Source organism: Leucopleurus acutus, assembly GCF_964270905.1.
Source record: "Leucopleurus acutus genome assembly, chromosome: 10".
NCBI classification, from domain to species: domain Eukaryota; kingdom Metazoa; phylum Chordata; class Mammalia; order Artiodactyla; family Delphinidae; genus Leucopleurus; species Leucopleurus acutus.
Genome location: NC_139153.1, coordinates 45,974,708 through 45,990,191, shown reverse-complemented (window position 1 = coordinate 45,990,191; position 15,484 = coordinate 45,974,708). Strand labels below are relative to the sequence as shown.

General features: G+C 49.5%; 1 protein-coding gene across 2 annotated transcripts in view; it reads right to left on the bottom strand.

Moving 5' to 3' along the window:
- Positions 1-15,484, bottom strand: part of TRAK1 (trafficking kinesin protein 1) — a 104,637-nt gene that overhangs the window by 14,990 nt on the left and 74,163 nt on the right. The window contains exons 8-14 of one of the 2 annotated variants that reach the window (XM_082849146.1): positions 15,283-15,413; positions 14,540-14,614; positions 13,872-14,009; positions 10,175-10,251; positions 8,625-8,861; positions 7,248-7,564; positions 952-1,107 (exon numbers count right to left, since the gene is read on the bottom strand). In XM_082849146.1, coding sequence (XP_082705272.1) covers positions 952-1,107; positions 7,248-7,564; positions 8,625-8,861; positions 10,175-10,251; positions 13,872-14,009; positions 14,540-14,614; positions 15,283-15,413 — 1,131 coding nt within the window. Of the gene's footprint in view, positions 1-771; positions 1,108-7,247; positions 7,565-8,624; positions 8,862-10,174; positions 10,252-13,871; positions 14,010-14,539; positions 14,615-15,282; positions 15,414-15,484 lie in introns of both variants that reach the window. The other variant, XM_082849147.1, reaches the window with a different exon arrangement.

Below are 15,484 nucleotides of genomic sequence, written 5' to 3'. Positions count from 1 at the left end.
TTCGTGCCCCGGTCCGGGAAGATCCCACGTGCCGCGGAGCGGCTGGGCCCACGAGCCATGGCTGCTGAGCCTGCGCGTCCGGAGTCTGTGCTCCGCAATGGGAGAGGCCACAACAGTGAGAGGGCCCCGTACCACAAAAAAAAAAAAAAAAAAAAAAAATCTACTTTGAACACATGTATAAGCTGGAAAGAAAACACATACGCCTTCACTGCAGTTAGGAAAGGGAACAGGTTGATCTATGAAGTGATCTCTGAAATCCTGAACACTTTCTGGGCTTCTTCCAATTTTAACGCATCATGTAGGTAACAGATCCTTTCATTCACCTTCTGAACGATCCAGCACTCATAATTGCCCCTAAAACTGCCCAACTCAGCTCAGCTCAGTCTGGAAGTCACCAGGGGACCCGAGAAGCTGCCTTTTAGACATGGGGAGAGAGCCAGACAGGAAGGGGGAGCTGATGCTCGGGGCGGGTAGGGGGCAATAATCCACTTCTTTTTAGCAGCCTTTCCTGCTCCCCTTTAAGAGCCCACCGGGCCATGCACCTCCAAGGTGGGCAGGGAGCCGCACCCATCTGTTACAAAAGGAGGCATCAGACTCTATTAAAAAACGGAACCGCACAGTGGGAACGCTTTCATCATCACCCACACAGACGAGCAGAAGCTACAGACAGAGAGCCACTACGGATGGCGCTTGGGACAGAAGTGAGAATGGCCCGGAACTCTGCCTCCGGTAGAGATGCCAGGTTTACAGGAGTGATCGCGATGCCCTCACCAGACCCCTCCTCCTCCTCGGCCGCTGGCGGCTCCTGCATCTCCTCTGGGAAAGCCTGAGGCCGGCTCGGGTTACTTCTGCTGCCTGAGACAGTCACGCGTGCTCGGGACCTCTCACCTGAGGTCTCTGGGTGCTGAACTGGCGTGGAGGTAGCTAGGCCCGGGAGGGAAATGTGGTCACCTGTGTCATCTTCTTCGAAGTCGTTAAGGCAGTACACTTCGTCCAGGTCAACGTCCAGCGTCCGGAAGCCCTTGGTGACCACACCAGGCCGGGGGTCCAGGATGCCCCCGAGGTGAGGCTGGGCCAACTGCTGCCAGTGGTGAAGGGTGGCAGAACCTTGCAGGAGAAAGGGCAGAGGGGGCGACAGGGAGAAGAGAGGGTTAGGACGGGGGTCTAAGCGGATGGCTGTTCACCACCCTCCAGTGCGGAGCGTGAGCCCCAGGGGGCCCTGGGTGCCACAGGTGGACTCTGGTAGGGACACCCATTGAGCTTCCCTTGCCCCTCCTGCTGTGCAGCAGGTGCTAATCCCCTTCCATGCCCGGAAGGGGCACCAATTAAGGAGGAAAATCAATTTTTTTACAAAGTAAAATTAACGCCATACTATGTGACAAGGATGTTTGGTGACAAACTCTTTATTTTAATCAACTGATGTCAACCCCCAAATCCAACACAGAATCACTTTAGAAATAGAAGAGGAAAAGATAAGCGAGGCAAGCACAGAAGAGGGGTGGGAGGGGGGAATGTGTATGGATTCTATACCAAGTACACACAGCTGGGAACAGGGAAGACAGAGCAGAGGCAGAATAAGACGATGTCAAACCAACTCTAGGACCCACAACAAGAGAAAAGCAAAAAGAAATTAAAGGAGCACACAGAGAAGTGGTGGGCACGGCCGTTACCTCCTTTACCTAGGTTTTCTGTATTCCGCCAATAAGCCTGACAGGCTGCAGGCTTTGGGGAGTGGGAACTGGCTTAAAGAGACGTGATTTAAGAACACATAAGTCCACACAGAGGTCTGAAGCAGAGGAGCCCATCTCCTGGCTGACACCAGAGCCTGGGACTCGGATGACACCAAACAAGGTCTGTAATAACACCGGAGCGCGTCCTTGAGGACCTGGAAGGTAAACCCGGTGCTCCCAAAGAGAGGTGTTCCAAGACCAAGTCTGCTTAGGAAACTTTGGTTAAGAAGTGTATTTACTGAGGCACTACATCTCAGCACCTTTAGCATGTTACTCTGTGCCGGGATTCTGCCCAACCCATCTGCTAGAGCAAACCTTCTCCCCCTTAGGACACTTAATACCCCTCACATGGCCCTGGTACTGTGGGTGCCCCGCCCGTGGGCATTCTATCCCCATTCCACAGATGAAGAAGCTAGCCACACCAATAACATTCCACGCTCAACAGAGAGACTTTGAGAACAGTTCTCAATGAACTCCCAGACACTCACTGTTGGTTTCCCGAGGGCATCCTCTGTTGGGAGGGCAAGAATCCCTCCAGACTACCAGGATGCCCTGGGGAACGTCAGAAAGGGGAACCAGGGATGCCAGGGGCCAGCAGCTCAGGAGTCACGATGAAAGAGAAGTGAAAGGCAGGCAAGCAGGCAGTGGGGTCAGGAAGTGGTCCAGGAATGTAACTGAACTCCCCGACCCTCCGCTGTGCCCAGTGAGTGCACTGCCTCCAAAACACTGCTGGGAAGTAACTCTTCACGGGGCAGTCTCGGCCGAGGAGTCTTGAAAGGATTTTGCAAATGGGCAATTTCAAATCCACTTAAAAGAGAAAAAACTGTACACACTTAGGGGTCTCTCCCGGTCTTAAGTGTCCCAAGTACGATAGCAATCTACGTAACCCCAACCTATTGAATATAACTAGAAAATACTCTAAATGCAAAAAAGAAAAGAGATGCAAGGTACATATACTGAAACAAACCTGTGCATGGGATCCTGAGTCCCAGGTGCCACGGCACTATTTTTTAACAAGCTACCCTGTATGGAGGCGTACCAGCAGGGCAGCTTGATTTTCATGTTATCACCTAGACTCACTCCTCAAAATCGCCCTGCAAGGTTAAGTATTATTACCCACACCTCACAGACAGAGGTTCACTGAAGTTACGTAGCTTCCAGAGTCACTGAGTTAGCGGTAGCATAGCCAGGGTTCAGTGCTAAAGGCCCAGTTCCTTCTGTAAACTCATCCTGCCTCCCTCCTCAAACCATAGGTCTGAAAACTAGCCAGGAACCTGGGCTCAGTGAGAACATGGAGGAATAAATGGCGGGCAGGGCAGCTTCCCCGTGGGCGTCCAGGGCCTGCCAGGAGATGCACACTCTCCCACCAGTGGGGTTTCTCCTGCCACTCCTGGGGACCTCCACGCATAGTAGTCCAAAATGGGCCCCCGGTTTGTGTGTTCACTGTTCACATGTCCACATTCCTGGCAACAAAACTGCACTGGGGAGAAATTTTAAACAAGGCAATACGACACCCAGCTTGGGGCGGCGCATCCAGGTCTTAGAAGGAAGATGAGAAATCCCCAGATGCAATGTGGCCACGGCCACACTGCGAAGGGGACTAAAGGGAAAGTCAACACAATGGAAAGTGAAGAACCATGTCAAGGAAGTGGCAGATCTCCTCATCCTTCTGAAGGGGGTTCTAGACGTTTACAACGCACCGGGAAAGAACTCATTGAGGCTGGAGGTCTGGGCCCGGAAAAGAGTCCCGTGGGCCTCCATTCTCTATCTGTTTAACAGGCTGCCCCATCTCTCCCCACCCCATGCATGAGTCCGAGAGAAAAATGAGGCTACAGAGAGTTGCTATTTGGAGTTAAAGAGGCTACAGAAGTACATGGAGTTTTTTGCATTCCCTGAAAATGCAGAGCAAGGAAATCTAGTGAGATTACAATGGAAAGGTTATGCGGAAAGATGCATAACACGTGCCTTTTTACCCCACGCCTCAGGCCTCCTTTACTCATGGAACAGCCAACCTTTACTGAGCACTGAGGGCCAGGCTCTCTTCTAAGACGCCTACACTTACTGACTCAGTCATCAGGATAACCCTGCCATCCTCACGTTACAGATGAGGAAACCGGGCGCAGGGAGGTAAAGTGACTGGCCAGAGGCTGCACAGCCAGGCTTTAAACCCAGGCTGGCTCCAGTGCCCAGCCTCTTACCATCAACACCACCTCTCAGACAGCACTGAGGAGGCCTCACCTAATGTGAGCCTCAGAAATCAGGTCAGTGACACACGTGAATGGTGTTCTAATTCTCAAACAGGTGTTTTCTAGTCTCCAAAAGTGACTATTGGTGAAAACCTCTGCAAACTTGACTGTCATGTGAGTTATGCCATGCAGGGAGCTCACGGACCATCTCCACTCCTGACTGGTTCTGAGGGCCTGAGCAAACGTGGTGGTCCAGGCGTGGCGGTGGATGGGAGGTGGAGTGTGAGGGGTTCTGCCTTATTCAGAGCCTTGGTTGTCTCTTTCCTATCCCGTTTCCCCAGCTCCCCACCACCTCCCGTGCCCACCCCTCCTGGCCTCCTTTATTTGTCAAGCACAAAGCGGGAGGACTGCTGTACTATTAGCTACCTCCCATTACCATCACCTTCTCCCACCCACATGAGAATGAAGCTGGGGTCAGGCAGGCAAAGAGGGGAACCTTCATGTTCCTAGTTGGCACCAGGATGGTCTATGGAGCAGGGCGTGGACAGCGCAGAAACGTAATTACGGTCACTGCCCCTTTCCTTCTGTTTGCTTTCTTTCCACACCCCACTGTTCCAACTAAAAGGTTTTCATGTCACCAAAGGAGAAGAAAACTAAATCCATGTATGTCAGCAGAGCACCTAGGGCTTAAAAGCTAGAACTAAACCTGCTGGATAATGTACAGCTTGGAAGTGTATGCCTTTCCCCAGTTACATATTAACTTGTTTATATTTGTAAATACTATCTGGTTATAATCAATCAGAAAGGAAGAGCAAAAGAGAGGGGAAAAATACTGCCTGATTCATCCTTTTAATGCCGATATATCTCTTTCTAGTTTGAATATTTTGTTTGTCCTTTACCTGCTTAAAACGTGTAAGATAAGATGAAGAGACAAGAGTGCTAGCATTCTTAAACACCTAGCCCAGTTATTTTGGCTGACACCAATGAGCAGATAGCAAGATTAATTAACTAGGTAAGGGAGACACAGATGGACGACACAGATTGGCTATCTGCTATGATCCCAGCCAACATTCTCCAGGGGCCTCACCACAGGTACATTTACCTGGGCCACTGGAGAGCATGGGAATCCTATCAGCTTCTTGGTGGCAGTGGAAAAGGATGTAAGAACACTGGCCCCAGCAAAATACTGGTCCAGGTCTCAACACTGGTAAGGCTAGCCCTTATACCTGAATTACTGGAATAGGGGCAAGTTCAAGGAGCCTACAAGTTAATAAACACCTATCAGATGCTGGGCACGATAAAAACACATCACATTTATTCCTTGCCACAATCTTGTGTGGCAGATGTGAGCCCTATTTCACAATAAGGGAAACAGGACTCAAAAAGGTAAAGTAACTTATCCAACACCACAGTTAGAGCTGTAATGAACCCAGCATCAGGCAGACTTCCATGTCAGCACTTCACCATATCAAATTAAACATGGTAACACAGAAGTAATTGTAGAGGAGAGGAAGAAAAAAAATATTGGTTGTATTTTAAACAACTAAGAAGTCAGAGCACTACAAAATGGAGCCAGAGGGACAGATCTCTATCATGAGGATACCTTACAGCCCATAGTGATAAGACATGACTTTTTAATGGTAGTGATATGGGTTCCTGGTGAGCAGGGTACTAGAGTTGAAATTTATCTTGCAAATCTAATGGGATTTCCTCTTATTCTATTAATTTATCACAAAACTACTGCTATCTACGTCACAAGATTAAAAGAGAAAAGGATGAATTGGTCAAAATAACTTTAAAAAAAATCTCTTCCTACACAATGCTTGGAAAATGAATCCAAAAACATATCCTTAGATGATCTAATGAAACACAAAGTAAAATATAGAAAGCAGACAAGATAGAGATGATAAATTCCAATGACCTCTGAGAGACAAAGGAGAAAAAAGAAAAGAAAGGCAAAAAGTAAAATTGCAGAAATGGAAGATTTTATTGAAAGAAAAACAGACATAATTATGGATCAGAAAACAATCACCAAGCTTACAACTGAATAAACAGTTAAAAAAAGGATGAGCCATCCCTCTTCTGAAATCTAAGAAGGACCTAAATTATACAATTAAAAAGTAATTATGAAAAAAGAATGTTCGCCCACCCTCTTCCTTCCTTTGGAGAATTACGGCATCCAGCATTTCTTGGGTCTTTTACAAGTACAACCTCATCTTACGGCATGCATCCTAACAGGGGTGATACTGCCCCCCAGGGCTGAAAACTGGGTCTTCTGGGGTGAATAACTGTACTCTCTTTAGGCACAGATACACATATAACACATATATCTATGGCATTAACTTTTCTGGGGGGGAGGGATTGGGAATTCATGTCTAAAATGGCTTCTTAAAGAGGGTAATAAAAAAAAGGTGAGAAATACTGCCTTACGGAAATTCTGATTTGGCTTTGCGTTAGATACATAGTAGAATTCTGAAATACCTTCTCAAACTCTCTTGGGTTTCCAAACTAAAGAAGAAAAAAAAAAGAAAATTACAAGCACTTAGTGGCTCTCAGCAGGGTGGCGGTAGGTAAGGGGAACACGTGTTATAATGCCTAAAGCAAAAAGAAGGAAAAAAGGGGAGTTTTTCCATGGGGTTAATCATCTAGGGTGTCCATGACACTAGAAACTGAATTGCCCCTGGAAAAGGTAGGCTTAAAGAGGGACAGGACTCACTCGCCCCCACAGCCACCCCCTTCCCGGCCCCCAAATTGTGGAGGTCTACAAGCCTTGCTCAGAACGCTGCATCTGCGGAAAGCCACACCCTCTTTATTTGAAGACCAAAGCGGAACATGTGAGTCAACAAATAGCAAACCGCGTTCACCTGGTTATTGAAAAAAAACAACTTACAGCGTTTGCTTTGCACACCCCCTCCCTGACACCAAATTTTTTGAGAAGTCAAAGCATCAATTGGCTACACTTCTCACACCTCCAGGCATGTCCTGATTAACCTCTGAGGATGTTAGGAGCGCCTCTGCCTCCCCCAAAGATTTGTACTTCTAAGGTCCTAAATGCAAGAGAAAGAGAACTAGGAAAACCGGCGCCAACACGTTTTCTTTTCTTTGGCTGAGTTGGAGGTTAGTCTGGGCTGCCTGTGTGTGCATTTCCAAACCTGCACCGGGAGAGGTGGAGGCCTGGGCACTCAGAGGAACTCAAACCAGCAGCGCGGGTGGCTATCTCGGAAGAAAAAGGAGTAGGCGTTACAGAGGTTGCCAGCTTTCCGGTGGTGGATCAGGGACCACAGAGAGTCGCTGAGGAGGGCAGAGAGGGGCCGAGGCCCCTTGTGATCACCTTCCAGCGGCTTGACGATCTGCAGCTTCTCGGGCAGGTAGGAGCGGCTGCTGAACGACATGCCAGAGAAGCCGGTGAACTCCGAGAAGCGCGAGTGCGTGCCCAGGGACATGATGCTCTCGGTGGGCGTCAGGGAGCCGCTGAGCAGCTCGCCCTTCTCCGCCAGCTCCCTGAGCTTCCGCTCCTGCTCCTCCTCGAAGAACCTCCTCTCCGAGAGGTAGTTCTCCCGGCGGAGGGACAGCCGCCGCAGCGCCGTCTCCAGGTCGTGGGAGCCCGGGGTGCCCGGCGTGCCCGGCTTCTTGCTCCGCTCCTCGTTTCTGGAAGGAGGGGAAACGGGGTGGGGGTGAGCGCGGAGCACCCAGCAGGGGGCGCTAGACAACAACGGCCTTACTGCTAGTTTCCAGGTGGCAGCTGGATCTTTTAAGGAAACCAAGGCAGTTGAAATTTAGGCTAAAACGGGGAAACAAATGCCTGTCCAGAATAACAATTCCCTCTGTTGGTTCTTTTCTTCCTCAGGGAGGTGAGGAGGGAGCACTAAGGTGCATTGCAAATTTGCACACACTACATAAAATCCAACCCCTACAAAACATCTCCCTCATGATGCCTTAGGAAGAAAACTTCTTCAGGCTGATAACCAATATTTTACAATAACTCTAAGTGGGCTATCACCTTTAAAAATTGTGAATCACTATGTTGTACACCTACCTGTAACTGACATAATACTGTACAGCAACTATACTTCAATAAGAAAAATGATAAAGTCCAGAAAAACCCAAAGTTCTGATAGAGCAGTTTCCAACTGTCTGACCCATCAGTCAGAAAAGCCAATTTTGTGAAGTCATAGGAAAAGGATGGGCAATGAAATGGCGGCGGTGGTGGGGTCCTGCAGAACTTCAGGATGAGAGGGACAGACCACCACCGAAGAGGACCCATCCCAGTAATGCATAGTGTGGCGGGCACTTGCCAGACACCCTGCACCCCACCTCCTGAAGTGAACCAGATTCTGCTCACAAGACCCAGCCTGAGTCCTCCTCAGCCTTTCAGAATCCAAGCTACAAAGGGGTTCATGAAACGAATGTCTGGTCTGTAGCCTAACAGATAAAGGTTAACAGAAAAAAATTGTCATTTCTCCTCTCCTCCACCATGTTACAGAAAAGCCGACTTCCGGTGCATCCTGTTATAACTCTTTAAACTGGTTAACACGGCAGCATCAAGATAAGCATAAGCTCAGCCTGTTGGATCACAGATTTGAGAACTGAAAGGTCTACAGTTTTCAGGCGACTCTTATCAGCCCCCCTTCTTCTGATTACCGAACCTGTGTTCAATCCCCCCTACCTGTCCCCAAAGCAGAAAGATAAAAGACCCTGGCTGGCTCACCCCAGGTCTGCTGACTCTGCTTCCAGGATGATGCTGTTGGTCTTGTTGTCAAGGACGACACTGCTGACATCGCTGCCGTAGAAGCTGGACCGGGGGGTGCTGACACAGCTGGACAGGAGGGAGTTCATGGCCGAGGACTGGTTGGAGCCAGGGATGTTCATGGGGGACGGGGTCAGAGACCTCTGCTTGACGACCTGGTTGATGTTTCTTACGGTCTCAAAGACTCGCTTCTGGTGACTGGGGAGAAGGCACATCATCATCCATGACTAAGCAAATGCAGGAATGACCCTGGAGTTCAACCCTCCAAACACTATTCACTGGGAAGCCAACAGGCAGCTGGCCCACTGTGACCCCCAAGCAACCCGACACCCTGTGCCTTTCACGTGTTTCTTAGGGTGTTGGTTGGAATTCAAGAGACTCAATACCCACAGAATTCAGGGCTCCACTACGTGGTTGTGTCCTAAAGCTGATACTGCTTCCTACCGGAGCACAGGCTCCGGATGCGCAGGCTCAGTGGCCATGACTCACGGGCCCAGCCGCTCCGCGGCATGTGGGATCTTCCCAGACCGGGGCACGAACCCGCGTCCCCTGCATCGGCAGGCGGAGTCTCAACCACTGCGCCACCGGGGAAGCCCCTACAAATATATTTAATGGTAACTTTTGTCTCCCACCTAGTTTTCTTCTCTCATGATAGTCTCTAGAAAGCAGATTCCAGGAGGGCAGTGTTCACTGCTCAACACATAACAGGGCTCAATAAATTTTTGCAGAATGAGTCTTTGTTGACCATTCATATTAAAAAAAGAAGTAAGACTTAAAGTTAGTCTTAAAAACTTCTATAATGAGAAGATAAGCACCAGATTAGTCTTTTTTTATTTCCTGGAAACTGCCATTTCTAAGAGCAGAACCACACTTTGATGCTCATTTGTTCTCTTTTAAGGAGAAAAAGGTAGGTATGTTTCTATAATGGCTGCTTCTTTCTGGGCTGCAAAGGGTTTCACATATGCACCGAGTTTAGGGACTGGTCACCTCCAGGATCCCGTTTAAGTTCTGTCTATGGGATTTGGGTACAGAGAAAACTTGATGAAATCAGATCCACAGGTTCCTTACACCTCTGAGCAGGCCAAGTGCAAGGTCTTAAGTTAGGAAGAGAGATGGCACCGGCCAGTGTGTACGCAGAAAGGAAACGGAAGCCTTGCTCACACCCCATCCCCCGAAGAGCCCTCTGTATCTCAGATTGCACCTTAGTTTTCTTTTCCTGACAGACGTCAAAATTTTTTTAAGTAACATTTTCCACTGAAAAGAAAGATGAAAATGAGCGGTGGTGTCAAGATGGAGCCTGTGTGAAGAGAGATGGGAAATACATCCGTCCTTCCCTAACTTTCTGCAAGTTCATAATATATATTTAAAACCCAACCAGAGGAGGACGGGGGCTGTCAGCAGCATTCTCTAATTTCCCCTAGTCTAGACTGTCTGCGGAAGGATCACAGCGATCACTGCTGGCATCTGAGGCCCACCCCACAGTCCCTGGGAGCTGAGAACCAAGGCCGTACGCGATGTCTGGCGACTCGGGCTCTTCCAGCTGCAGCTCCTTGCGCATGGTTCCCTCGATCTCCGCCGCCAAGGAGTCCTGGGAAAAGCCGGGAGACACACAGTGAGGGAGCAGCGATTCAAGTGCCCTGTCTTTAGAAGAGGTGCAAAGACAGCCTGGACACAGAGCATAAACCGAGGCCTCGGAACACAGGGTGACAGCATCTGCCACGGGCAGAATGCCGGGCTGAGCGAGCCCCATGGAGCTGAGTGTGAAGCCCCTTGGCGTCTATGAACTGAGGGTCTGATAGCAAACCCTATGTTCCCTGGGCTAAACCATGGAGCTGTGGCGGTGACCACAAGAAGAGGCAGAGAGCTTGCGGGGGAGGACCTGAGTGATGGGTGCTGTCATTTGGGCTCTGCTCTTGTGATCCCCGGCCTCCGGCAGGGAAAGCTCCCGTGCCCACCAACCATCTGCGGCCCACCCACCTTTAACAACCGGCTCACATCTCACTTCCGCCAGGAATCCTTCATCTCCTCCCCAAGGAGACAGCAAACACATGAAGACCTTGCCAGTTCTCTGAACACTCCACTTGCGTCTTTCTCTAGCCAGGTTGTGAATTTGTGGGTCTGGGGAAGACTTCTCACCTCCTGGACGGGCCAAGCCCCAAGCTCAGACTCAGCAACGGAGGGGCCTGCTGAGTACCCCTCTCCCTGAACCGCCCACCAGGCCTCACTGGGAGAAGCGGGGCCTGACAAACCATCCCTCATGCTCGCACAGGTGGATGCCGACAGGACCAGGGTGTGCAGAAAAGCACCTGCTGAGGCCTCAGAGGAGGACACCACCTAGGAGAACCTGAAGAGAAGGGCTAAATGCGTGCCGAACAACAGAACTTCCTGCGGTGACGGGAATGTTCTCTTTCTGCACCATCCAGTATGGGAGACACTGGCCACAGGTGGCTACTGAGCGCTTGAAATGTGACCAGTGTGACTGAGGAACTGAGTTCTTTTTTTTTTGCGGTACGCGGGCCTCTCACTGTTGTGGCCTCTCCCGTTGCGGAGCACAGGCTCCGGACGCGCAGGCTCGGCAGCCATGGCTCATGGGCCCAGCCGCTCCGCGGCATGTGGGATCTTCCCGGACCGGGGCACGAACCCGTGTCCCCTGCATCGGCAGGCGGACTCTCAACCACTGTGCCACCAGGGAAGCCCGGAACTGAATTCTTAACTGCACTAATTTTAAGTGATTTAAATTTACATAGTCACTTGTGGCCAGTGGCTTCCCAGCTGACTAACGCATGGGGCCTCTTCCAGGGTTTCCACCTCCAGGGCCCCCCAGTCCACTGGGGATGCTCCCGTCTGGAATTTGTAATTTTTAAACTAGTTTATTTTTCTTAATACTGTTTACATTCCAAGTTCTGCACAAGGGAAGGACCATCATACCACTTAAGAGAAACAAGATACCAAACTACTAATGACACTGCTGTTCTGAAGGAAAGTCACAAGCAAGGTCTGTGACATTTGTGGCCATGATCCCCTCTGGGCCATCTGGAGATGAGCATGGATCCCTTCTCAGAATAATGTTCTTAAATGAATAAAATAATTAGGATTAAAGAGGAAGCCAGATATACTGAGTTAATTACTAAAATATTAATAACTGCAAGTATGATAGAGTAACACACAGGATTGGGTTTCAGGACTGGTAATGACTGAAGCGGAGATTAGCACAGGTTGGTGTCTTGGGACATCTGTGGCCACTGACATGTGCTATGAGAAGAGCTGTGATTTCGATGGATGACAAAGTCACGGGGATGCTCATATCACTGTGGTTTGTTACCTACCTTCATGAAGGAAGGAAACACCAAATACAGTTAGGGATTAATGAACATATAAGATATCATCCTCCCTCGAAGTTCAAGGGCCCACTGAATCCTGTCTGTAGATCCCAGATTAAGAACTCTTGGCCATAACGCAAGAGAACTGGGAACATACTTGAGCAAAACCTGCTACTCACTGTTTTATTCAGCCGTTAGAAGGGCTGGGAGCAAGAGAGGCAGAGCCGGGTGTTCTGCTCCAGAGACACAGGCATGATGCAAGCTTTAGATTGCCTTAAATACCTTTCATGCATAATGCACTTTAAAAATAGCCGTCTTCAAAAACTGAGCTCTGCCAACAGCAGAAAAAGGGCAAACAAAAGGTCCACCTCCGCAAATAATAAATGCTGAGAATCAATCTCTCCGGAAGAAACCCAAGTGCAGACTTTCAATTCAACTTTTCTTACATCCTGGTTTAGCGTTAAAGTGCAGGTCTGTCCTTGAGAGCAGGAACACAGGAGAGTGAACCCCAGGCATGCAAGAAACAAGACAGCCCCAGGAGATGTGAAACCGGGAAGGGGGGAAAGTGAGGCAGGGAGTGTACAAAGCTACACGGGCCCGTCTGTGAGCCGAGCATAGTCAGCTCTAGATGGGGATTCAGGGGATATATTGTCCTTTGCTGCCTTCCCTGGGATTCTTGGAATCACTGGATCACCAATCTGCTTCTTGGAAAGCTGACTTATTTACGTTGTGTCTTTCTTTTTGGTTTCCCTTAGATTTCAATCAGGTGGAGAGAGAGCGCCTGACTTTATATACGAAATCAAAGAAGAAAAGGAGATCATGATTTAGAAAAAGTGGTTCAGACAGCAAGGGGTTGGGTGACAGTGTCTGCAATGGGGAGGGGGAATCTGTGAAGAAAAAAGAGCCCTGAGTAAAGGTCAATTTGAAAGGGACCAACTTTCACAAACATTTATACAGCCCTCCACTCCTGGTTCACTTGGGGGAGTTTCTCTCAAAAGTTCTTCTCTCCTCAGAGAGAACTGGTGTCTCATCAAAGCATGGAAATAGAGCCTGAAAAGTTCTTGGTGGTTTGCTTTTCAGTCTGTTGATCCAGTCATCCAGATCTAATATCTACAATATACCAAGCACTGTGCTAGGTGCAGAGTATTAAAGAGAGGGAAGGAGGAAAGAGCAAATAAGACATGGTCCCCACCTTCAAGGGGCCCTAGTCTGACAGAAGAAGATAAAATGAGAAAGTTCCCCAAATACTACTGGGAAATGACCAGCAGAGGGGCACCACCCTGTGCTGCCCATAGGGAGGGGTCAGCCTCCTGGAAAGCCCCCTTCTCAACCACATTCCCCTAAAGCTTAAACACGAAACAGATCAGGCCAGGGTGAAAGAAATAAGATTGTGGGGAACTAAGACGAAAAATATAAAAACGTCACACCCAGCATAGAGGGAAATCTTTTTTCAGATCACAGATGCCGAAAGCCACCAGAACGGTTAATAAGCATACAAAGAACCAGTGGAAGCTTAAGGCAATTTAAGAATTCTCGAAGGCGCTTGTGAGCCCAAAATAGCACATACTCTAAAAAGGTCGGGGGGAAAATAATGTAGGGTGACTTCCAAATACCTGAGGTGCCTACCAAATCTAGTTCCTATCTAATTTATCTTCCAAGGGCAGGAGTAGAAAAGACAGATTCAGAGGGACGGAAAATAAAGGACCAATTCGTCTCACGTGGTTAAGGAGCCACGGGCTGGGCTCGCGAGCCCTCACCTCGGATCCAGATCCAAGCTGCAAAAGGGGAAGCCACCTGCAGAGGCTCAGCTCCAGACCCGCCCTCCTCCCAGGAGCACCCGCTGGCCTGAGGGTGGGAAGTGGGGGTCAGGCAGCAGGTGGGCACTCACCATGGGAAACAGGCCCAGCGAGTGGTAGCGCCTGGACGTGGTGTTGGGCATGGTCTTGTTCCGGAGGTTCTTGAGCTCTTCCTGGGCCTCGTGGAGCATCTCCATGCACTCGGCGTACTTGTCCTCCAGCTCGCGCAGCTGCGGGACACCAGGAAAGAGCAGAGGGCTGGGATGTGAGACCTGGTACCGCCCACCCACCCACCAGGATCACTACCAGAGGCTCCCGCCCTCCAGGGGACCAGCTGCCCTGTGTCCTGAGGCCAAAGAGTCCTCAAGGCACAGTTTTTCTTTTGCAGACTCAGAAATCTCCTAAAACACTAACGAGCAACTGAGAGAAAACAAACGAGAGGGCGAATCATCACTCCCTCGTTTCCTGCCACGTCTTTGAACGGGCTCCTCTGACATGGCGTGCTCTGTGTCCTTTCCCTTATTGGAATGTTTGTCGGGGGCCCGTGAGCGCCGGGCTCCAGGCTGGTGTACAGCCCAGCCTCCCAGGTGCTCACGACCAGCGGCAGCTCAACTGGGAGCTGCCTTAGGAGTAAGAATGACATTCAATTCAAAATCAGAATGGTTGTTAAGATGGACGGGACCCACACAGCCTGTTGGAGGGAGGTTGATGTACCCCAGCTGGGACCGGGGCCCTGATGAAATGAGGGAGAGCCGCTCACCTCGGCCGTGAGCTGCCGCTGGGCATCCTTGGCGGCCCCCAGGTGTTGGACAAGTTCTTCATTTTCCACTGCACACTAGAACGTGGCAAAGGGAAATCAGCTTCTCTTTTAAGACACGTAGAAAAGTCTAACTTTCCCCCTCTTATTCCCTGATCCGTTATGATCCTATCACACGTCCACAGGGAGATTTTATCTTACACTGGAGTAAAATTTTGTCTTTTATATAGTTTGGAAGGCAGCGTACTTCCTGTGTCCGTGTTCATTCCCTATCGCTTACCCCTACCCTCCATAGTCACAGCCGCTCTCTGGAAGCATTTCACCTCAGGCTTCTAGCAAAGGCCTAACGTGGGGAAACTTAATTGTTTTTCCGCTGCTTCATCATAAATCTAAAGGCGACAAGGTTCTACCGCAGAATATACAGGTGCCCTAAGGACAAATACCAAACGGGATCATTCAGACTTTGAATTCCCAAACTCTCTGTTTACAGCCCCTTTACCTTCCTTAAAGAGTTCTATTCATTTGCAGATCTTTCTTCGGAGGTAAGTGGTTATAAATGTGATCCCCTTGCCAATACAGGGCAACAAATTTTATGCTATTGAATCTGCTAAGCTTTAGCAAAAGCTCTAAAGGGACGGCACAAATTCCTAAAATATGCATCTAAAGGGCACTGTCTCTGGGGTAAATGCCCCTTCTCGACCTCAGAACAGCTAGTTTTGCATCGGCCAGAGAAACAGAAGCCTTACAGCTTTTGCCTTCTTCTGCAAATCAACTATTTGAGAGAGCAGGTGTGTGATCTCCTCCTGCTGGCGGGCAGCATCTTCCGTCTTCTTGGCCAGTTCCTCCGAGATACTGGCAATCTGCACGTTGGCGTCCCCTTTGACCAAGAAACGACAGTCGCAAGAGCCAGAGAGAATGGTTTCTTTGTGGTTTGTCCAAGAAAACAAC